We start from the raw sequence: 25246 nt of genomic DNA, 5'->3' as shown, positions 1-25246 counted from the left end.
TTTCGACAGCTTTGGCAATTTTCATCGTTTGGAAGTAAAATTCTTCATGTTGCAGAGTACGTCTTAACCAGCGATGGGCAGAGAGAGCTTTTAACCTACGCATGCCTATACTTTAGTCTCTAATAGGCCATCACAAGTGTGCCCTTTTTTTGAGGGACAATAGCAGCCTAGATAGCCTAACCTTACCTATACATTTTGTATAGAGGCGTTAAGAGTTAAACTCTCTCTTCCCATTGCTGCTCTTAATACTTCTTATAATTTTAATAGCACAGTTCGTTAGCTTAGAGTTAAAAGTTGCCAAGTCAATTTTTACAATTACAATTTTGAATACATTTTGCGTGTTTAAAGCAAAGGAAAACTCCATACGAATCAGAAGGATTCGACCTTCATTAATAGATTTCCTATTATTTTGGCATAATCGGATTGTCGATTTGCCTTTCAGTATATATAAACAGAAAAAAAAATAAAACAAATACTCGATGAATTTTTAATTTCTCTTGCTACCTATATAAAAATATGAGTTTTCATAATTAGTCGAATTAGAAACTTTTCAATCTAAGCTAGCGATTTAGTTTGCATGCAGATTGAAAGCTTTGTCGCTGCGACTTTATTTGTGTTAGGCACTTTACAGTCGGCCCTTTACAGCCCAGCTTTTATGTTAAACTTTAATGGAGAGCTTGCAGTTGATATGAATTTGTGTAAAAGCCAAACTGTTATATGAGGTTTTGCTGTTAACGGAAATAAGAAGTGTGTACATTAGACCGAACCGAAAAAAAGTTCACCGTACACCCCAGAGCCTAAAGTATTTTTCGCCATACCTTTGGCATTTCGTCTGATCTTACAGTATTTATAACGATATTCTTGTCTGAAGGAGACAGTTTATTGACTTCAAGTACCCCGTTCTAGTACATACCAGCAGATCTCAGTCTCTACCACCCCAATGTCTGTAAATTAAAGATTAAAATAAGTATTTTGATTATTCCAGTAGAACTATTTTATATACAATCCCAAATAGAGTTGTCACCGATAAATGCATAAAAGGCGACCTGTAGGTTCGGTCCCAATTTTTTTTAAATTTTTCTACAATGTCCTTTGTTTGCGTTCACCTGCAGTCCTGCTCGACAGTTCCTCGTGTCTATTTTTTCCAAAGCGTTGTTTATTCTAGGCGCTCTCGAAGCTTTCCCTTCGATTACCTTTAGCAATTTATTGTTCGGCAGAAATCAAACGAGCGGTGACAGCACACACCCTAACAGAAAAAAAGCTGCTGCAACACTTATCAAAAAATGCATATTTAGATATGCCATCTTGCATCTAAAAGCATTCCGTTTTAATCTTAATACCAGAGAACGGTAATAATTACAGGCTGTCTGTTAACACAAATGTTAGAAGTTAAAGCTCAGGGTGCGTTTAACAAGGTGGTGTTGGGGGCGACAGCTGAGTTTTTCGCCGTAGAGGGCATCACGTCAAAATGATGTGTTTGTTGTAACTCATACCAATGACAGTATGGATATCTGCGGATAATTTGTTAATGTAATTTTTTTCTTATATACGGCCAACACCACCTTGTTGTTAAATACACCTTGTCAAAGCTATTAAGCTGCAAGCTTTGCAAGGCGAAAAGTTTTCATTAAAAGCTGTAAATCAGTAACGACGAAATCAGAGAACGTTTATAAATTATTAACTTTATAACTAACATATATTAAATTTATAAACGTTCTCTGATTGGAGGCTGTTAAAAAGCTGAGACCTGCACCCAATATATTTCACAACAAAATAGAATGTTAGCAAAACTTTATTCATTTAATTTCAGGAAAAAATAATTAGTTTGATTTACTTCTTCTACAGAATTAAACGAAAATCTCTATCGACAGTACCAAAGGAAGCGGCTGGAAGCAGATGATATAGAAGGCTATTCCAATATCGGCAAAAGCGCCATGCATCATCTTACTGACGCCATTGTAGGCGAATCGTACATTGAAAATTAGGAGGCAACACTATTAATAAATATGCTTGCAGAAGGGTAAATATTTTGTGTGTTATTACTGTACACATTTACCGACATATACATATTCATAAAAAAATGCGCATTCAAATTAATACAATAAAAATTTGTATTAAAAGCAGTGATAAACCTCCACGAAAATATTTCTGGATTAATATGCCCAAAAATACCTTTCGTTTGATGTCCATATTGAGTTATTTTAGTAAAAATAGGTGGCAACCCTATTCAAACATATCTCTGGATTGGAAATTTTTAAAATGCTTTAAATTTCAATATAATATTACGATATTTTATTTAAAGCAATACATTGTCTGAATTCAAAATTTCATTAAAATCTTTAGATATATAATATATGTGTATGTACATTTCTTATTCAAAATATGGCCAAAATTGGAATTCATCGAGCAAAATATTCCCTAGAAAGTCTACAACTATACAGCTAAATACTTATAAAATTCTCATATTTTTTTATTGACTTTGAAGTAGCGTCTTAGGCACCACATAACAGCTATATCGATCAGCTATAGGTATTGGGCTCCTTTTGAACCATTTATTATATTCTGCATAATAAACTGACACGTAATTTTTCATCTTATCATTTTGTTCACCTCCGACCACCCACAATTGATCACCTTTCCAAACACAACCCATGCATCCACGCCCAACGTTCAAAGAGCACACCTATGAAATGTAATGAATTTATTTATTATTTTTAACTTTTGATGTTACTACGAGTATTTCAACCAACCATTGTCCACTCGTTCATTTGTGGATCGTAACGTTCAACTGTTCTATTTTCTGTAATTCCACCTAAAACGTATATGTAGTCATTGTGTACGGCTACCTAAATTGCAGAAATGTAAGCATTTAAAAACGTTTTTTACGAATTTCTCATTTTGTTTTCAATTATTCACTTACCGATGGGAAATTATGAGCTTTATTCATATCCTCACACAGTGTCCAATTATTTGAAGATGGGTCGTAACATTCAACAGATTGGGAGTCGTGAGTTCCATCAAAGCCTCCCATAACAAAAATTTTGCCATTTAAAGCCACTGTGCCTGCCTGGCTTCGTTGCGTAATCATACTGCTAACTAATTTCCATTTTCCACCGGGTGAATACCTAAAACGGTTTGATGAATGAAAATTTATTGTTACTTAACAAAAACCAAAACTGGGTATATGTATGTACAGTCTGCGTCAAAAATATGAATACATAAAAAATTATTCGGCAAAGCACGCAGCGAAACAAGAGAGCTTTAAAATAATTTACATGCATTCGAATCGGGATTTTACTGGTCGTTCAACATAGTAATGAGAAAACCAACTTTGCATGAGTAAATTTTACCTTGATGGGTAGCTGAGGGTTAAAAAAAATTGCTTCATATGCATTTTCATCAATACTTACATTTCGACAGACCTTTTAGGCTGTCCATTTGTGACTTCTCCACCAATCACATAGATACTGTTATTTAACAGTACAACACTTGGCCAGCTGCGTGTGTGAATCATTGAAGGCAATGCTCTCCACGTTCGCGTTTTAAAGCTCCAGCTTTTAACACCGTTAGTTATTTTGCCATTTCGTTCACCACCAACGTAAATAATATTGTCTTGCATAAGAACCATACCGTATGCGTATGTATTATGTTGAACTTCGGCGCATTTGTGCCATTCATCTTCAGGTTCGTCATATGTAAAAATGGTTCCTTTTCTGTCCTGCAATATATTTATGTACATACATATATATTAGGGTGGGTCAATTTGTATGGACGAGTTTTTCGACTATGCGCGTATAGCACAGATGAATTCAACGCATTATTCTAAGCAAATTTGCAGAAGAAACCATGGGTCCAAAAACAAATTTGGAGTTTGTCAAATTGCGCAAATAGGTTTCTGAGCATTTTGCTGTAGTGTCGTAAAGAAGTGCTTAAAGTTTGTAAATAAACATGCTATAAGGGGCTTATTGGTATGAGGAATCCATTTCTGCGCTTAACGTTTTCTTAAAACTTCCACCAGAGCGCTCAACAGCGAAAATTTTCACATATCCTTCGAAACCTATTTTCGCAATTTGGCAAACTTCAAATTGATTTTAGAAACATATTTTCTTCGACATAGTTGCTTAGAATTAAACGTAGAATCCTCCTATGCTAAACGCACATAGTAAAAAAAAAAATAAAAAATTTATCCGCTCTAATATATATGTATGTATATAAGATCATATTTTCGAAGTTAAAACACATACACCCGATTTACATGATTCAAGTACTTGAAAGCAATTCTTGCTCATTCTCTTTTGTGTTTTCTATTTGCTTTTACACGTTTCAATTCTGTTGAATTCAAGTTTTTGGTTCTTTAAAGGGGAAGCAACGAAAATGCCAAAAGCAAAGCAAGAAAGTTGAAACGACTTGACGGTACAGACGCATGTGTACTCGTCCCTTTTCTTCTCACCCCCTCTCTTCCACATGCGAGCAGAATTGAATTCAATACTTGAACTGTGTAAAAGCAGTCTTATATACATATCTACATAAACAAGTAAAAATGTATCAGTTCGAGCGAAACCGAACTCTATATGTATGAGTGTATATTAGGGTGGTCCAAAAACAGTACAGTCGGAATTGCAATGCTCTCACCCCCTAGAATTGTTCTATGTCGAAAAAATTATACCCCTATTTTTTAGTTTAAAATCAAAAATATTTATAGGTCGCTCAAAGCGCTCAAAGTTTTCCATATATTTTTATATGGGGGAAATAAAACTTTCGCAGAAATGGTATAGAACTCTTGAAAATCAATATTTTTCGATCGGAAAACTCTGTACCTTGAAAACCTTGAAACCTTGAAAATTAGCTTCAAAGTAAACTCCTTGATTTTTTTAACATAAAAACAGCTTTCAATAGACTTAAAAAAAAAAATATACGCGTTTTTTGGTTCTTATGACCATGAAAATTTATTGCCTATAATGTTTACAAATTTTGTCAACCGAATCAAAATAATGGGATTTTTGGAGGTTTTTCAAATCGGTACAGCTCACGTAAATCTTAATATTTTTCCGAACCATTCTGGCAGAAACTGTAAAATATGGTAAATTTTAAAATTCCAGTGATTGGTTTTTTCTTAGAAATACCCCGACGAGTGGGAGGTCAAGTATATCGTGCAAATTACGACGGAAGCGCATAAACTTGTTTTCGTCGCTAAATTTTTTTCCGATACTTGATCATTATTTGGATCAAATAAATAAATGTGAGATTTGTCAATCACAAAAAACTACTAAAAATATTCACAACATCTTGGCCTAATAACTATCAAACATCGACAGACGATTTCATTGCTGACCCAAACATGCGACGCAGGGGTACCTTCGTTTTTTTTTTTAAATTGATGTTTAATAACCGTTTTTATTTCAGTTACTGGTCTAACATACGAAAAAAGAGCTGCCTGGGACTTATTTGTTGAATCCGGGTGACAAAAGTCTTTATCCTACCATCTTTGTTTATTTGAAACCAGGTGCAACAATGCCAGTATCTGTTGCAACGAACGAGCGGTCATTTTCAACCCTTCGAAGGTTGAAGACCTACATATTTGCGTAGTAGTATTGGGCAGGGGAGATTGATTGGGTTGGCGCTCCTAAATGTACATGGGGATCTGGAGGTAATCCCCAACAAGTGCTAGACGAGCTAACAATTTCCAATTAAAAAATAATGTATAAAATCAATATACTTAATATTATAAAAATAATAAGTTTCATAAACACCCGAAATTTTTTTCTGGATCTGCTCCTGACCGACGTAAAATCGGAGATCGTGTTACCACCGCATGACGTTGACGTTGTCGTTGCCCGTAAAGAGAGAGAGAGAGAGGAATCAAAAATTTGATTTGGCCCTATTTTTTTTTAAATGGCATTAAATTCTTCAAATTGGAATAAAAAATTTTTTTGTTCAGCTTAAAAGATCTGTACCGGTCGCCCGATTTTCAAAAATGAAATGTCAAATTAAAGTGCTTGGTCTGTAGATGTGCAAACTGGTTTTAGTTTTTCGAAAGGAGTTGCCACCTATTGATAAATTAAATTAAAATTACATAATAAGCAAATCCGCACCGTTCGTTCAATTTCCAAAGTGAGGCTCGGGCTGTAGATGCGCAGTAAGGCTTAACTTTTTCGAATAGAGTTGCCACCTTTTAAAAAATTATATTCAAATTATTAAAAAAAAAAATTAACTATTAGAAATTGCGTATCAATCGAAATGGTTTTGAAAAGCTTTGTTTCTTAGCTGAACTATAGGAGGGTTGCCACCTATTTAAAAAATCATATTAGATAAGAGAAATATGTATCACCATATGGATGCCAAACGAAAGGGGTTTTAGAAAGTAGTAGTTTGAAAATATTTTGAAGAGGGTTGCCACCTGCTCGAAATGTCGAATTTAGTTTACTTATACACAAGTTATGGAAATATCAAACGAAATTGTTAAGAAATCTTTAGTTTCATAGCCAATAATATTTTTGAGGTGTTGGGAAAGGGCTGCCACCTGTTTAAAAAGTTGAATTCAAGTTATTTTATAAGTTAAAGATTATACAACTTATGTATTTATCTTATTTTGGCATTGTACTTTTGATTTAGAAACATAGTTCTTAGTTTATTGCTAAATGGGAAGGGTTAATAGGAATCTCAGCTTTTTTGGCACATTTTGTTACCTTTTATCCTCAATATGGCACCTCATAGCTAAGCTGACCCCGAAAAGCTACGAAAGTAGCATATCGTGCCCTAACCGCCAAAGTAACGTAAGCGACATTTTTTTCAAAATTTTCTTTTTGATGCAGAAATATTCCTAGAGCGTCTAGATGCATTCCTGCATCAAAAAGAAAATTTTGAAAAAAATGTCGCTTACGTTATTTTGGCGGTTAGGGCTCGATATGTTTTGAATTGTACCGTTATTTTGAAACTCGTTTACAAAAGATTTGGACTTATATACGTGATTCCTATAGCTCTTAGTTCAAAAAAATCACTTCTTCGCAATTTTTAATTGTATCTACTCGTAATATAGGAAAACAATAATGCAAAAATCATTTTGTTGCACTTACATAAGCTTGCACCGCTATCAAAGTTAACTCTTCCGAATTTTCGCAAATAGTTTTTTCTCGTGGCGCTGTAAATTTGAGCGATATCTTCGTCTGATCTGATGGTAGCGTAATCCACGATATTGCCTTGTAAGCCAATAGCTCGCATCCAGGAAGTGTTTTGACATTTCTCAATAAGAAATTAGTGTCAAAATGGGTCAATCGTAGGCGACCAATTAAATCTGGTAGTTGTTGTTGTCGTACAGAAGTATCGTACTCATACCAGCGTTTTATGGCATGAAAAGTATCCTCCTCACAAGTCACATTCAAATTGTTGCTTTCTATCCCTGCAATTTTTCAGCCTCGAAACTAAGAAAATCGGGAGTTTGGCTTATCTGCAAAAAAAAAACGATCAAAAATACATTTACGTCAAGATAGGTACACATCGCACACTCGCTTCAAAAGAGACACAACTAAAAAAAAAAAATTTTGTTAATTTTTTTATAAATCAAATTGTAGGATTTATCGCCAATTAATGTCAATTTTTTCATTATTATAATCTCTAACTGGCACACTACTCTTGTATGCCCTTTTGTGTCAATTGATTTGAATATCTACGATCCATCTTGCAGTTATATTTCGGGATCTGAAGTTTGAGTTCCGCCTATTTTGAGAGAGTATGCGATATGTAATTATAAAAAAAAGTAAAAGCAATACTCGTATAACTCACTTCCATAAAATTATTTATTTCATATTCCAAGAGTTTCTCATACAGTGGTACACAATGAGTTTCACGCTCTAAACAATATGCCCGCTGCAATGTATACTCAGCTATTAAAAGCTCAAAGGTGTCACTGTCTATGTTATTTAATTCAATAACCGGAGTTAGGCCCTTGTGGCTTTTGAAAAGATCCTTAAAATAAGGGCTTGCCGCTGAGAGTATCAAGCGATGTGCTGGAATTCTGTGACAAAAAAAAATCAAATAAATATTTTTAACGACGCACAGTGGCAAAAAGTAACAGTTTTTCTCGGATTCGACTGTAACTTTTTATCTGCCGTATTTTTGCTTAGGAATGAAGAAATCTGAAAAAATCGCATAGATTGGCAAACTGCCACGCCCACTACACTAGCGCGCGGAAATAGGAAATGTGATCTGATTTTCATAAAATTCGGTTCGGTATCTTAGTTTTAACCCGAAAAACTGAAATCTGTAAAATGGTCGGCCGAATGTCGTGTCCATCAGTCATACAAATTTTTTTTTATAAAAACCGAGTTTTATTAAATTCATATAACATCTACCATTCGCCAATCTATGCCATTTTTTGTACTTCCTCATTTCTAGGCAAAGATCCGACATGGCAAGTTTCCGTAAAATCGGATATCAATTGCTACCTTTTGCGACAGCCCAGTCCAGATAAACGGAATGCCAGCAGGTTCTAGCAGCTGGAACTTGTTTCAATAGTTTACTAAGGGGTTTAATGAATATTCTAATTCCCATCTCTCATTAAAAGTCAATGCGAATGCGTTAAATCATATACACTGCCGGCAAAAGGTATTGGTACAGAGATTTTTTTTTACCATATATGCAACAATTTTCATTTTATTTTTTCCCCGCTAATTTTTTAGGATTTGTTTGAGTGTGCAGATTTGTAGCAAAATGAATTTTATTATAATAACATGCAAGTTTGAGGAAGCTACGACTCACCACTGATTTTTAGCAATTCTTATCACGCAGTTTCTTCCAAAAAACAAAAAAAAAAAGTGTTACAAACTACTTTGTAAGGAAAAACTGCAAAACACCTTCAACAAAAAAAAAAAATTCTCAAAAATTAACGCAATTTTTTAGTAACATCAAGCGTAAATTTTTTAATGGAATTTAATGGGATGTTCTCAACTCTGAAAGGACTAGGAAAAATGATTGAACCCTGTAATGGAGCAACCCTTGCATACTATTGAACTTGTCGTTAAAACAAACCCAACAAAAACTGCATTGCCAGTCTTGAGTCCGTGAAATGCTTGTTTGAATTTTTACGTAACAAGTAATTTTTAAGCAAAAAACAAAACCGACTTAAATTCTCATATAAAAATTTAAGATTGTCGTTAATTTCTTCACGATCAAGTTATCGGATCTAAACAAGATTAGTATGGAACCACCCTTGAGGTACCACCTTTCTGAAAAAAAGAATTATCGAAATCTAAAAAAAGTAAAATAAAAGAAAAAAAAAAAATTAAAAAAAAAAAATTAAAATAAAAATATTTAAAATTAAAAAAAATTTCCGACGAACTGATAACCTCCTCATTTTTTTGAAGTCAGTTAAAAATACGATTCATACAACACCGGCATCAAGTGCCCTTTGAATAATACTAGTGCCATTTTTTCTCCTGAAAAGGACTTAGATCATGTTAATAGGCATGTCAAGAGTCTGGCCGACCACTTAGTTATCTATTTCAAGACATTTCGAAACATGGACTTTCTGCCACTCTCAGACCACTGTGCGACGTGCAAATTGCGCAATTTCAACCCTCAATATCGTTTTCAAATTATAGCTGTTTACACTACTAATTCAAATTGAATTTCGATAACAGTTTGTTTATAATTTTTTTTTGGCATTTGTTTATAATTTTTTATTTATTTTTTGCGTTTGTTTTTATTCATTCGAGTTGTGAAAATTAGGAGTTTGTTATGTGGCGAGATCTAAAACTATTCAGCTACGGAGTTAAATTCATCAGCTGATTTGGATATGGTAAAGACATTATTTCATATATTGAGGGAGGAAAGTATTGCTTTCTCAAGAGTAAAAACCGAGTCCGATATGTCAAACGTCCTGGAATGAGAGTTAAAATCTTGGCACAAACAATTGAATGATTCGTTTAATTCAAAATTAGTTTTGCATGGCTTCAAAAATAAAGGTTGAAAGTGTCTTGATACTCGAGAGCAAACATTAAAGTTATGCCTGTGAAGTTGGCATACGGTATGACGCAAGAAGACAAAAAAGCTGTTCTGAGTAGTTTTTCAATAGTTTAAGAGTTCCTGAGAAGGAAGAGGAAAGTTCTGCAAAAAACCCGAAAAAATTGTTTCATTCAAAAAATTTAAATTTTTGAAAAAACAAGAAAGTTCTGCAAAATTATACCGGAAAAGGATTTTTTCGAAAGAGTGGAAAATTTTTACTTTTTGAAAAAAAAATAAAAAAAATTGTTTTGGGTAGCCTTTTAATATGTAGTAAACAGAATTCCTGATAAGTTTTAAGCTTTTTCGAATTAGTTGAAAAAATATTTTTTTTTTCAGCAAATCTAGATCTATTGAAACGCTATTCAGAACGGTTTGAATATTTATTTTTTTTTCAAACATTTAACTTTTTCGACTTTTATTTATTTCTTTTAAGAGTAAACTTCCGACTTTTTTGAAAAAAAAAAAAAAATGTTTCTATCGGCGTAATTTTGTTGCTCTTTTTTTCCTTTTCAAGAACTTTAGAGCTATCGAAAAGCTACTCAGAAAAGTTCTAATTTCCACTTTTTTCATAGTCAACTTTTTCGACTTTTTTGAAAAAATGATTTTTTTGTGTAATTTTGTAGAAACATTTTTTTCTTTTCAGGAACTCTAGAACTATTGGAAAGCTTTTAGAACAGTTTTAACTGTTATTTTTTTTTTTTAATTTTAATTTTCGAAAAGCTTTTTTAGCGTAATTTTGCAAAATTTGGTTTTCTTTTTCAGGAACTATAGAATTATTTTCTGGAACTATAGAACTTAGAACAGTTTTAATTTAGATTTTTTTTAAATTTCACTTTTTCACTTTGCAGAACTTTCTTTTTCCATTCCAGCAAATCTAGAACTATTGAAAAGCTACTCAGAACCATGGCAGAATTATACAAGGTGAAGTAATTAGAGCGAGAGGAAAGATTTTGACACTGCCTTATTTGAAAAATTGCCTTTAAAATTTGACTATAAGGCAGCCGAATGTCAGAAAATAAAGGGAGAAAGCTGTTTTATTACTTCACCTGTTTATTGCGCCGTGCTCAGAACAGTCTTAATTTTTATTTTTTTCAAACATTCACTTTTTTCGACTTCTTTGGAATTTTTTTTTTCTCATCTAATTTTAAAGAACTTTTTTTCCTTTTCAGGAACTATTGAAAAGCTACTCAGCACAGTTTTTTATTTGCTCTTTTGCCACATGTCTTGTTCTGCGTGAATCTAGCGATTTTTTTGGTAAAAATATCCAGAAATTTTTTTTTTTTCAGGAACTCTAGAGTTATTGAAAAGCTACAGAGAACAGCATTTTTTTGTATGCCAACTTCCCAGACATATTAAAGTTTACTGCAGCCAGAAGGGACGGGCTATTAATCAAACCTGCCATTAATTTAACTTGGAAACCAATAATAAAATTTTTTATAGTCAGCATGTGTTTCATTGTAGGGGTATTCTAAGGACTTTTTTGTCACCCTCGTATACTACATGTGAAAATCAATGAAATACTCACAAGGCAGTTGGATTAGACAACTTAAATGTTACATCTATGAGGTCCTGCTCATCGTAAAAGTTGCATATGTTATTCAGTAATTTCTTGACGAAAGGTGTGAGGCCATAACCAATCACATTTGGTATTAGTTGACGTGTACCATTTGTTGCCATTGCTGGGCGTATTGAAATTTCCTTTATTGATGGGAATTTATGTACTCGTACTTTTGCTGGTGGTTTGTATTTACTATGGAGCGCTTATGACCTGTTGATCAGTCTATTATAAAGTTATCTTCTAGAATATGATTTGTGTATGCCTAGAATGTATATCTGTATATAAGTATGTATGTTTATCCTATACTGCAAACAAGCATTCTTACAGATCTACATACTTACATACATATGTATGTATATTGAGACTTAGTTTTACTTACTTATGAAACAATGCAGAAGATCAAATATTTAAAACTGCTGGAACAACTCCAAGGTTTGAAAATTCTTTGTTGTAGCTCGGATGAACGCTAATTGTTATTTGCAAAATTTTAGAAAGTACAAGTTTTCGATTTCTTTTGCACACTTCTCCTACAGGAAAGCCGTTATTGAGTTCACCAGTCAAACGGAACAACGCAAAGTTTTAACTTCTGGCTGTAGTTTTCTGTTAAGACTATAGACAAGGCGAATTCATATATTTACATACATAATAGCATAGACAGACGTTAGCGTTGACCCGAATCAACTCGTGAATTCTGAATTATCTCGGTATTTAACTGCAGTTGATCCGGGTTAAGTCTTAGAGTGAAATTTTAAAATTTATGTGGATCAGGGGCCTTTTCGCCGAATGAAAAATAAACGGAGCACAAAAATGGATAAGTTTGGTGAGCAATTTTTAAATATTATAGTTTTTTAATTTTATATTTTTTTTAATTTTTTATATGCATATTTTTTTAAATTATGTTTATTTATATATTTTATTTTATTCTTTTTTTGTTTTAATCTTAGATCATATAATTATTTCGAGCTAATTAAATTTTTTACAGTTTAATTTTATTAAATTGTTTAAATTTTATAAAAAGAAACTAGCAACACCGGCGCACTTTGCTACGCCAAAAACGCACGAATTCAGAGTTTTTAAGTTGATTTTTTTTAATTCCTTAATGCTAACGGCTAAAAAATTTGTGGTTTTTCTATTTGGCTACACTTGCATGATTTTGACATACGATTTTTTAGGTAAGCTCTTTTCGCTTTTGCACAAAAGGTCCCAGCTGATTTGCATTGAACTGCTCTTCTCACCAGTGATGGAAAAGTAGGTACAAATGTACTTTTTTTTAGCCGTTTTATAATTTTAAAGTACATTCAGCCAAATAAATTTGCCTAAATGAATCTATCTGGGCTTGGATAGCATAAGTCAAAGGGCCACGACGAACCTTGTGCAGATTTGTTTGCATTTGTTGCATTCGAACACATCTCTTCTTAAATAGATTTGTATACCTTTCATGAGCATGAAATGGTATTATAACCTTAGTTCGATGTTTGTAAGTACCAGAATAAGATGAGACCCATGAAAATGTATACTTATACATGGTGGGCCAAATAAAACCTACCAACTTCACGCAGCAGGCCCATAGTTTGCCTAGCGGTGTGCGCAGTCACTCCATCTTGTTGGAACCAGAAATTAGGATGCTGCCTGTTGCACACTGGGGCCGCCCCATATAAGCGGGTGCTCAAAATTTTGAAATAATTTTCTTTCCATTAGACTCGCTTGAACTACTTTCTAACAGTAAATTTTTGACGTCTTAACCCATTATTGATCATGCATTAACCCATTGGTGATCCAGTTTTTTGTAAAATCTTATGTTAAGTTAATTTGATTTTATTATTGTGCAACATATGAATAATTTAACCCATTTACGACTTTGACTTAAAGCATGGATAACCATATTTTAACCCATTTGTGGTCAATTTTTTTATAGAGCATTTCCCAGCTAAACTTAATGGGATAAATGCACGGTCAAAACAAAGTTGAAAGTAAAAATAATTTCAGCTCTCTAAAAATATTTTTTTTGGGAAAATTTGTCAAAAAAGTCGAAATTATTTTTAGTTTCGTCTTTGATTCGACTATGAATATGACTCATTATGTTTTGAATTTAAAGAGATTTACAAATTAAGCATACAAAATATCGAAAAGCAAGTAATGTATCTAATTAAAATCATTACTTAATTAAAAAATCAGCTAAATTTTTATAAAAAAATTAATTAAAATAAAATAAAAACAAGTAATTTTTGAGCAAAAAACAAAGCCGACTTCAATTCTCATATACAAATTTAAGATTATCGTTAATTTCTTCACGATCCAATTATCGGTACCACCCTTCCGATGAAAAAAATTATCAAAATCGTTATTTTTATCGTTTATTAAAAACAAAATCCGACGAATTGATAACCTCCTCCCTTTTTTGAAGTCGGTTAATGAAATAAATAGTCAAAACATAAATTAAATTAATTGAAGTGCAAGTTTGAATTAGCTAGGACTTACGTATTTCCATACGAAGTATGTTCGACGATTTTTTATATGGAGAAAATGAGCGACACCTTCACCCTTCAAACTTGCACTCAAAATCTTTTCTAAATATCTAATTAAAAACACCGTTATTTTTATGAAGTTTGAAACTTACATTTATTCGATTATTGTTAAGAAATAAATATATTAAAAAAAAAATTATTCAAATTAAATAATAATAAAAAAATAGTCAAAACTTGTCAATATGTGGGTGTCTCATAGTTATAATAAGCACTATATAATGAAAACTGTGACACTTATTCCTCATAGTTGGAATATAAATTCTACTATAGATCTCTCTAAAGTTTTTAAAGTCCTTGTTCGAAGCAAATGCGCTTTTTAATCATTGAGTAACCTCAAAATAATAAAAATCATAAGTTCGAAATGAAACAGACTCAAACTTAACCAGAAGTGTACGCTTTTTGTTGTTTGTTCAAATGTGTCAAGTTAGCACACGCATTCTCCGAGCCGAAAAACGACAGAAAGCTGAAAACTTACCCTCAAACGTAGAATTTAATGGGGAATAAACCATAATAGGGTTTTTTCCAAAAACAAAAAAAAAAACATTTTTAAAAAATTGAATTTTGAGCACGCTTGCCCCAGTGTGCGTTGGCCGCAAAAAGTTGTCAATCATTATTCTGTAAGAAGCCCCAGAAATCGTTTCAGGAATTTCATCCTCATTCTCGTGAAAATATGGGCCGATAACTTTTGCGGCCATAACACCGCACCAGTGCATCTGGATGGGTATAACTGGTGTTGGTGTGTTGCCCTTGGATTATCAGAGTCCCGCAATCTACAGTTTTGCTTGGAAATGCGCTTCATCCGACATTAGAACATTACCTAAAAAATCAATTTGTGTGGCTAATTGTGTAAAACGAATAGCGTCTTGCTGTAGGTATCCATATGATTTTCCAAGAGATTACCTACATATAACATGCCGAAAGGAAAGACCAATAATATTAAAAGATAAAGAAGTTATACATAGGTGTTTAACATTGGTAGGTCTTATTTGGCCCACCCTGTACTATATATGCTGAAGGGAAACTTATATCAAAAAACCTTTCAGAAATATGTATGCTACTTTAAGAATTTTTAAAATTCTCTTGGTTTAAAGATCTTTGTGCTCTAGAGTTAAGAGCCCAATTATATTCTGAATAAGCAATTACAAAAAACCAAATGAGTCGGCTATTGGTTTTTATGTAAAACTTTTAAATTAATTTAGTTTGCAACTTTCCTTTCAGATTTTTTAGAAAAATTATGCAGTTTTGTTGCCCATTAAATTTTAGTCTAATAAAGTTCAAGTTTGAAGTTGCTAAAAAATCGTATTGATTTCTGGGATTTTTTTTTTGCTGACGGTGTTATTTCTTTTCTTCAAAAAAAATTTGTCGAACATACACTAAGCGAAATAGCTATATGGGACAAACCAAGTTCTTAATTTTTCTTCTAAAATATCTGCATACTATTTTCTTGAGTCGCCTTATAATACACACAAATGTATGCACGTACTAGCGGTAGTTTTAAATTATTTACTCTTTCGCTTCAAGTTCCGTTACGTTTGAGCTTTGCTTGAAATTTGAGTTTCTAGAAGGAAATAGTTATAAGGAACAAGCGCGTCCGTGAACACTTTATTTCTTGTCGTGGAAATTGCGTGATATTTTTATACAAATTTAACAATTTTAAAGACTCCTTAAGGAAAGTTGAGTAGTTTTAATTACGAAATAAATAATGCTCATGCTGGGAAAATAACCTTTTAGGACACTATGCCAAGAGGAACGCAGTTATCTACTGAGGAGCGCGCTAGTATTCTAGCTTATAGTGAATCGGGAGTCCCAGTTCGCGAAATAGCGCTAAAAGTAAAACGAAATAAAAATACCATCCAAAATTTTTTGAAGAATCCCGATGGGTACGGAAAAACTAAAAGAACTGGTCCGAAACCTAAGATTGACGACAGGTGTAAGAGAGAGATAAGACGGTTGGCTGTCAATAAAAACATCAGCCCTAACCAAATTAGAAATGAACTTTCTCTCAATATTACGAAGAGAAGAATACAGCAAATTTTGAGTGAAGATTCCAATTTAAAATACCAAAATCGACTGGCTAAACCAAAGCTTACGCCACGCCACAAGGCAGCTCGGCTCGAATTCGCCGATAATCATAAGTTCTGGGATGATGAATGGCAATCCATCATTTTTAGCGATGAAAAAAAAATTAATCTCGATGGGCCAGATGGTTGTCAAAAGTATTGGAGAGATATTCGTGAGCCTCGACAAATCCGCCACTCCCGAAACTTCCACGGTGGCTCTCTTATGACCTGGGCTGCTTTTAGCTACCGCGACAAGACGCCAATTTGTTTTATTTCTCATAAGATGAACGCAGAAAATTACATTGAAGTATTGGATGACGTTTTATTGAATTTTGCCGAAGAATTTCACGGTGAGTCTTGGACGTATCAACAGGATAATGCTCCAATCCATAGTGCTAAGCGTACAAAGGAGTTTTTCGCGTCGAAAAATATTCCTGTGCTGAAGTGGCCTGCAGTTAGTCCAGACCTAAATCCAATGGAGAACCTCTGGAGCATTCTTAGCAAACAAGTTTATAAAGGTGGACGCTAATTTGATACCCTATTGCAGCTCAAAAAAGCTATTCAAGAAGAATGGGCAAAAATCGACCTAAGTGTCCTTCAGTCACTCGTCAATTCCATGCCACGCCGGCTAGTATCACTCACAATAAACAACGGAGGACATACAAGCTATTGAATATTATTTTATATTCTTTTTCTTAAGAATGAATTCAATATTAATTTTGTCCCATATATCTATTTCCTTTTACGCTCTTTAAAAAGTTTAAATTTTTACAATAAAAGGCTGAAGTAATACCTTTAACATATTTTATTCTTGCTATCGTTTTGTTAATTTTTGTTGAAAGATAAAAAGATCTAACAATGATTGTTTTATTATAAAAAAAAACTTATTTGTTTGAGTGCCCATATAGCTATTTCGCTTAGTGTACTTTGTATGAAAGAAATTGTGTGAAAAAAAATTGCTAAAGATCAAGACAATTTTTTAGCAACTCCAAACATGCTTTTTTTATACTAAAAAAAATTTAATGTGCTATAAAATGGCTTACTTAGAATTTTTCTAAAAAATCTGATTGGAAAGCTGCAAATAAGTACGCTAATTTATTGAATTTTCCTGAGTTTTGCGCAAAGTTAAGAGATTTTATTTTTATCTTTTTTGTTCTAGTATGATAGTATGAACTATATTTTAATAAAAAATTTGCGAAAAGATATTATTAAAAAAAACTTTGCATGCATTGCGAAAAATTCTCTGTGCCAGTAGTTTTGTCCGGCACTGTATGTGGTTCGACAGAACTATTTGCTACTTTTTTTTTTATTTATTAAAACTTTGTAGTGAGATTTTTTCCAGCATCCACATAGGCCGCAAGCTTTGTAGACAAAAACTTTAAAAAAAATCCTTTAAATCAGTAAAGAGGAAATAATATCCTTCGCGAGAAGCTTTTTAAGACTTTCTGTAAAGGTGAAAGCTTCCTCTAGTCGTTGCTACCCTACCTCGAATACATACACCCAATGTATTTTTCAAAAAAGCAAGATGCCAGCAAAAATTTATTCATTTAATTTTAAGAAAAAATAAAATTTATTTAGTTTACTTCTTCTACTTAATTTAACTAAAATCTCTCTCGATTTCTAACAAAATAAAATTGAAATAAATCTCATTTTGTTTTTGCTGCTCCATTTACTATATTTCAGGGAAAGCGCTTCCTATCAGATGCTTGCCACGATAACGCCAAGTGTAGGTGACAATACCAAGACGTTGATTGCCCAAGGAAACTGGACAAGAACGATCAGGACGCAGCTGGAAGCAAACGGTATACAAAGCCAATTCCAATTCCGGCGAAGTGCCAGCAAAGACGCCATTCACTGGCTTAGTGACGCCATTGTGGGTGAAGCGTACTTTCAAAACTTTGCCTTTCTGAGGAAGAGAAGAAGCAAAACAATAAAGATAATTAAATAAATAAAAAGAAAAAAGTCTCAAACTAACATTTCCCAAATCGACTTGATTCAGATAGCCTTTGTAGTCCAAGCGACCGGCCTTCTCTTCGTCCGCAAAGTACACCCAATTATGTAGACCAATTAGCGTGCCATTCTTTACCTCGTGCACGAAAACATGCTCAAAGCCGGAACTGCCGATACGTCCTTGGCCGCGTGAATATTGTGTGAACCAGAGTTCTTTCACGAGATCGCGATGCGTCTTCGGATCAGGTGTGACAATGCCTGGGATAGAGAGATAGAGCAAAAGATTAATACGTATATGATATATGAGTTTCCGGGTAAGTCGACTTACCTTTGTTCTGCAGGAAAAGCATAGCCTGTCGCATAACCTGTGTACCCATTACTGCATCGACAAATTCGTTCTCTTCACGCCGTTCGTTGACTGTCACGTGCTCATTGGCTAGAGTATCCTCCTCGTAGTTATCGAAAAGTGCGCGCATCTTGGCGACTGTAGGGGTTTCAAAGGCGCGCGGTTCGACCTCAAAGAGGCTGAGAAGAAAATAAGAGTGACTCTAGTTAAAATCGAAATCGTAAGATATAATCTGAATTTGAGGACGTTACTTACGGTTTCGGCGCCTCGTCTGTGCTATCAATAGACCTCGTCTTGCCCTGTGGATTTACGTTCACGTAGTTCAACAGACTCTGCTCTTTGGCATAAAGCTGCTCAGTGAGTGCGCGTATTTCATCATCGCTTGCGAGTGAACTTCCAGTAGCCGCATTACCATTGGCTGAACCGGGTCTTGCAGTGGTTGATGGACCAGGTACGTGTGGAACAAACGAAACACCAGTTGGACCTCCGGCAGGTGCGCTTGGTTTCGTCGGACTTGTCGGTGTTGGAGCGCCGGGTGAAATGCTGCTGCTACCTGGTCGTGATGGTGCTGCTGGTGTTGGCGAGCCCCAAGCGAAAGGCGGTGCTGGCTGTGCAGCGCCACCTGGTGAACTTGGACGAAGGGGCGAAGCTGGCGTGGGGCTACCTGGTGTACGTGGTGTAGGCAATGGAGGGAAGTCTTCTTTAGCCCCACCTGATGGGCGACGTGGCGGTGGCAGAGGTGGAAAGTCGTCTTTCGGCGTAGCAGGTCTGTGTGTTGTCGATGATGCACCGCTGCCGCTGAAACCATTACGCACATCCAGACCCAATGAACTACCAGGTGTACCTGGCTTGGGCGTCGTCGTAGTGCTGGTGCTAGTTGTAGTAGTCGTGCTGGTCAAAGGTGCCAAACCGAAGCCCGGGCGACCAGCATTACCACCCTGCGGACGCACGCCACCACCATAACTTAGATCCAGCCCAGACGGTTGCGCCTTTGGTGGCTGATAAGGTGCAAAACCGGGTGGTAAATTTGGTTGCGCCGCACCTGGGCGGCCAAAAGTATTCGTATTACTACCAGCGCCAAATGCGTTGACGTTGCCAAAGTTGGACGCAGTAGGTCCAACCTGTGGGCGTTGCTGTTGTGTTTGTGTCTGTTGCTGTGCACCACCGGCTTGTGGCCGTACGGCTACAGGTGTGGTGGGCACTTGCGCTCCAGATTGTTGTGTGGGTTGTGGCCACTGAGGTGGCTGCTGTGCATTGCCTGCCAATGGTGATGATGGCGGTGTGTCAGGACGTGGGCCGAGTGGCATCAGCGGCGCTTGTGGGTTAATTGCCAACGGTGGCGGTCGTTGTGCGCCAGCGGCGTTTGGTTGTACGCGCGGTGTATTTGGCTGCGGTTGTGGTTGTGCGCTGATCGTTTGTGTAGGTGGTGGCACATTTCTGGGCGGCAGGGATGTGGTGGTGGTGGTCGACGTCTTATCGCCGCCACTGCCAAATAGGCGACTAAACCAACCGGACTTTTTTGTTGTCTGCTCTTCTGGCGGCGCAGGGGTTATCTCGATCTCAGTTTTGTAGCTGGCTGGAAAATAATTTTTTTTTAGTAAAAGAAAGATGATGAGCGGCGTGCATATGTATGTGTGTACATATGTATATTAGGGTGGTAGTCAAATTTGAAAATTTGATTGCCGAAAATAAGGGAACTTTACTTTTAATCGCTGTTTTTAGGATTTTTTCAAGAACTCCAAATTTTTTAGTTTTACTAATGTTTATACATAGATACATATGTATTAAAATAAAATGTTTAATTTTCATACTTGGCTTTTTAGTTAAAAAATATGAATCAATTTTAATAAATTGTACATTAGGCTAAAATTGTAAGCACAATAAGATTTCTGTTAAATTGCATAATTTTATTTCTTTCGTCCTAACATATTTTTTTATTTCAAAAGGAATATTATTTATATTTCAAGAATTTTTTGTAAAACATAAGGTAGCCGACTTTTTAAAGTTTTCTTCTTGATACAGAAATGCTGCTACGGCATGTGGATGTATTTCTGCATCTTAAAGAAAGTTTTGAAGAAAATATCGGTAACTTTTTTTTGATATTTTTGACACAGTCGCTGGTGCTGTTTACAATTATAAAAAACAACTAAAAATTAAGAAACTGCAAAACCTCCAAATAATTTTTGCAGTGCAGTTTATGTTTTTGTAGCAAAAAAAAAAACAAAATCTGCAATTATTAAGAATTTGAAAAATAAAATACTTTTTCACATATTTAAATTTTTTTAAACTACCGGTTTCGCTTGAAATAAAAATGTAAGATAAATTTTTCCCTTCTGGCTATATTAATAATAAATTCAAATAAAAATTAAAATTTTTCACTTAAATTGCCTTACTGAGACCAGCTGTAAAAGTGGTGACCCTTGACCATTCATTTGGCGACGTTGTTTGAAAAAAAAAATAATAATTTATATTAAAAAAAAAAATCGTGAAAAAAATATACAAAAGAACAAAGATTATAAGATAGATACGGCTTGAGAATCAATTAAAAATTATATAAAAATCCCTGTGCAAACTTTTTTAAAATTTGTGAATCTTTTTTTGAATTCTTATTTGTGGACCTTATTTGAAAGGAAATTAAAAACAAAATTTACCACATACTAATGTTATCATATTCTTTAGCAAAAAATTTTAAAATTGAAAGCTTTTAAAAGTTTTTCTTGAATAAAACTTTTTTTCTGAAAGTTAGATAAACACAGCTACATATAATTCAAGCTTAGTAAAATTAAATAAATTAATAAATTTTTAAAAAGTTTTCAGTGCTTTTTATATGTGGCTATAAAAAATCAGATGTGCTACTTGGGAATAAATTTAATCAAACTTTTAAAGTTTTTAAACTTTTAATTAATACAAAAATTTCCCTCGGCGTTCTCATTCTTTCTGCCGGCAAAACTTATAAAAGATTTATGTACATGCTAGCTCAAACAAGTACAGGTAATAAACTGTGAATGTTCTAAATTTTAAAACTTCTATATTAAGTTAACATTTTTTTTAATCTAAAAATTTTTTTGCCGATCTTTTTAAGTTCATTGAACGAAAAGTAAAATTACTGAAATAGTTGAATATTTTTTCCACAAATTTGTGAGTAGGTATTTTAAATTAAAAAAAAATAAAATTTAATTTTGAAGTGTGCCATGCTTGGATGGTATATAAAATATATAAGTACATAAATGTATTTAGATAAAATACTATAAAACATTTTAAATAGTTTAGATATTTCAAATTTTTTGTCAAGCTTAGAAAAAATTAACTCAAGTTTTCAAATAAGTTTTCATTATTTGGACCACTAATAAGTCAAAGTTTTTATTTTTTCACAAAATTCTTTTAGTTTTACTTTTTCTATTTGTTTTGTTTTTTTTTGCCCTTCAATGCCACAGTACAGCCAATATTCATTGCAGTCGCACAGGTAGTTGCCGCATTTAAGTTGGGGTTTTTGCTTTTTTCTTGTTTTTGGCAACTCATGGACGTCATTTGTTATTTTTTTAGTTTTGTTTACCTGCAAATTCGCATTGTAGCACACACAACAACAACACAGTACACACGAAAAGTGTGTGACTAGCGTTTAAGCGCATCGTTTTCTATTTGCTCAAAACTCAAGCAAGTAACGAATAATTTTTGATGTAATCTTGTTTGTAATTTTTTAAACTAAAATTTGGCTTAAATAAAATTTTCACTTGTTGCTTTAATTCACATTAAAAGACTTTTCACGACGATAACGAACCGACACGTACGAATTCCGGCAACTGACTGAGAAGTCACTGAAATGAGAAGTGAACCGCAGCAACGCAGAAACCTGTTAGGTACAATTATTTACATACATACTCGTATGTACATCTGTATGTATGTATGTACGTATTTTGAACATAAATATATATAAGATGTGTAAAATGCTCCATCTGATGATGAAGGCAGCGTTAGTGCGCTGGGCAAGCGTACTCTACCACAGGTAGTGCAGACATTTGAATAACACAGGTTTACAAAAAAAAAGTTTCAGCATAATGAACTAAACCTCCACATTTCTTTGTTATTAGGAGCCCTGAATGCGAATCCGAGGGATGTTAGCCTGCATAACGTCAGGTTCGAGGTCATTTGAGGGTCATGTAGAGAAAAAATCATTGAATAAATCTGTAAATTCAATACAATTCTTCTGAATTTGACCTCTAGATGACCTTGAAGAATAAAGCGATCCCCAGATTCGGATTTAGTGACAGCAAAAGCCCGTGTTTAGCATGTTCACCTGGGGAATGTCTCTACAAGCCTGTTTAGTCATTCTGTAAAATCGATTAATTAATACTTTAAATCAATTATAACAACAACGTTAGAGTCAAACGAAAGCGCTTCAAGATTTATCTAAAACATTTAAATTTTAAACGGGTTGCCACCTGTTCACAAAGTTAAAATCAGTTTAATTAACAAGATAAACAATTATTTTAATATGGGTATCAAACAAGAAAGCTGGGCCTATTTGGAAAAGATGTTTGACGAGAGTTGCCATCAGCTCAGGAGTTTAAAATATTTTGAATTAATTAATTGAAAAGTTAAACTAACAGCATTTTGAGAAGGATTGCCACCTATATAAAATTTTTAATTCAATTGTGTTAATAAGTATTACTTCATTTATGAAAACTTTGCTTCGAAAATTGTGTCAATTGGCGTTGCCACCTGTTGAAAAGTAAATTTAAATGAAAACAAGAAGTTAAATGAAATATTACCAAATGGTGTTTAAAAGGAAAATAAAATAAAATTTAATCACTTACTTAAATAAAATACTAAAACCTGGCTGTCAAATTAAATATATTGAAGGAGCTTTATTTTAAAAAGGGTTGCCACCTGTTTACGTGTAAAATTCAGTTCAATGAATTATGACAATATGGCTGCCAGACAAAAGATGTTTAAGCTTTATTACGAAAACACGATTGGAAGTGGGTGTCAGCTGTTTAAAAAAATCAAATTCACTTTAAGTGAACATTTGCAAAATATTCCATTTTCTTTCGTCTTTACAGTAAATATTTTCCATCATTCCCAAATTTCACTCTATGTATTCTGCTTAAGCTAAATGTGAAATAACGATGAGATATTGAAACAAAAATATGTATATGATGAAATATATGATTTTATTCAGAATTTATATTTAAAGAATTGCCACCTACAAAAAAAAATAAACTATGTGCATACTTATATAGTATAATGACTATCTTTTGTTATTTAAAGGCAATTTACTTGAAATTTGACACATGTGACCACATTCTTGACCTTCAAGGCAACAAGCAACTTTTTTAAATAAAATTTATTTTCGTCGGTAATTTATTTTATTTTTTGTTATATATTAAATCATAACGTTAAAACAAACGCCATGCACGCGGAGTTGCGGGCAAAACTAGTTAGAAAAAATTAAAAAATTTTACAGTTTTTAAAAAGTACAAAACCAGCCAAACAGATGTAGCTGTATGAAGGAGCACTATAAAAAGGCTAAAAAAATTAAGTTTCAATCAATTTGACATATTGACTTGATTGCATACATTTTTCAATAGTTGTAAATATGTAAATTTTTGCTCTCTTTAATGAAGATAGTGATGGCAAGGCTTGCGAGTATCGAGCTGATAATTTCATATGCCTACAAATTTTTAAGACTCTATATAAAAGAACTGTTCTCTAGAACAAAAAAACACACACACTCACACTAACAAACAAAAAATACTAATTCAGTTCAATTGAATTTTAAAATCAAACAAACAAAAAAATCGCTCTTTGACCCCAATGGCCTGCACAAACAGACCGGCATGAGATAAGCGAGCTACATTCATTTCCATTAGAAGTCAATTGAAGCGGCCAATAAATGGCAGCATATTCAAATGTGTTTATAAAAATTCGAGCGAGCTAAAAATTGTAAATACAAATTTATTTATTTTATTTTTCCAGTACACTTAAAAATGGTTGCCTAAAAGACAAAAGCAAATTCGGAAACAATTCTATACTTGGAAGCTAATCAATGTCTTACCACCTTAGCTGCTCTCTGTCTGTGTTACTAAGTTACTGCTCAACAAAATCCATTGTTATTGAAAGCACAAATTAGCACAAGTTTACCTCCTAAAAAGAAAGGTTTTTATATATTTTTTTTATATATTAATTTGAAGGCTTTGAATAAATCTAACTGATTCATTTCACATTATTGTTTGCATTAGCGAAAGGTATAGTGATAAAAAGTGTGCGAAACTTTTAAGCAGGCATGCCCCTGTTGTTGTTGTTGCTCGAGATTTTTCTCGAGATGACTCAAATTTTTGCTTTCGACAAGCAGCTGAGGCAATGAATGAGAGCTACAGACTTACCTGTTAGCAGTTGGATGGCGAAGATAAGTAAGATCAACCAGTTATAAGTTATAAGCTGTTAGGTAGTAAAACGAAACCAAGCAGAGCTAACCTAATACCAGCTCATTTTGCGACGACAGTAGTGACTTGACTGCTCACAGGCAAAACCTGATAGGACGACGGATATCAGATATGTAATAAATTTTGTGCGATAAAAATATGTAGCCCTTGGGTAATGGATAAATCTGATAAAATAACAAAAATTTTGAAAGTACAATTGCGGGAATGAAATGGAATCCGAACAAAACACATACATAATGGAGAGCCCATGCATAACTGCATAAAAGATTGTAATCCAAGGAAAAAATAATGAGGAACGAAATGGTATCGGAACTAGGTGGAATCAGAATGAAGTGTGAAACAAAATCCTAAACTTATATACATAC

The 25246-nt window shown here is 33.8% G+C and overlaps 3 protein-coding genes across 3 annotated transcripts; all 3 read right to left on the bottom strand.

The window, feature by feature from the left end:
- Window positions 1-2319: 2319 nt before the first annotated feature.
- On the bottom strand, window positions 2320-7431 carry LOC118748737 (kelch-like protein 5). The gene is made up of 5 exons (XM_036483390.1): window positions 7074-7431; window positions 3411-3718; window positions 2921-3125; window positions 2751-2846; window positions 2320-2683 (listed from the first exon to the last, which is right to left on the bottom strand). Exons 2-5 carry the CDS (start codon window positions 3626-3628, stop codon window positions 2471-2473), a joined length of 732 nt encoding a protein of 243 aa, XP_036339283.1. The 5' UTR covers window positions 3629-3718; window positions 7074-7431; the 3' UTR covers window positions 2320-2470.
- Window positions 7432-7623: 192 nt separating this feature from the next.
- LOC118748334 lies at window positions 7624-11820 on the bottom strand. Its single transcript, XM_036482709.1, has 3 exons — window positions 11525-11820; window positions 7780-8011; window positions 7624-7713 (listed from the first exon to the last, which is right to left on the bottom strand). Exons 1-3 carry the CDS (start codon window positions 11674-11676, stop codon window positions 7624-7626), a joined length of 474 nt encoding a protein of 157 aa, XP_036338602.1. The 5' UTR covers window positions 11677-11820.
- A 5867-nt stretch (window positions 11821-17687) lies between these two features.
- LOC118748734 (poly(U)-specific endoribonuclease homolog) lies at window positions 17688-22282 on the bottom strand. The gene is made up of 5 exons (XM_036483388.1): window positions 21992-22282; window positions 18694-20014; window positions 18421-18617; window positions 18118-18350; window positions 17688-18048 (listed from the first exon to the last, which is right to left on the bottom strand). Exons 1-5 carry the CDS (start codon window positions 22065-22067, stop codon window positions 17815-17817), a joined length of 2061 nt encoding a protein of 686 aa, XP_036339281.1. The 5' UTR covers window positions 22068-22282; the 3' UTR covers window positions 17688-17814.
- Between the last annotated feature and the right edge of the window lie 2964 nt (window positions 22283-25246).

Source organism: Rhagoletis pomonella, unplaced genomic scaffold, assembly GCF_013731165.1.
Source record: "Rhagoletis pomonella isolate Grant_MI unplaced genomic scaffold, Rhpom_1.0 Rhpom_scaffold_00013, whole genome shotgun sequence".
NCBI classification, from domain to species: Eukaryota; Metazoa; Arthropoda; class Insecta; order Diptera; family Tephritidae; genus Rhagoletis; species Rhagoletis pomonella.
This window is presented reverse-complemented; position numbering and strand designations above follow the sequence as displayed.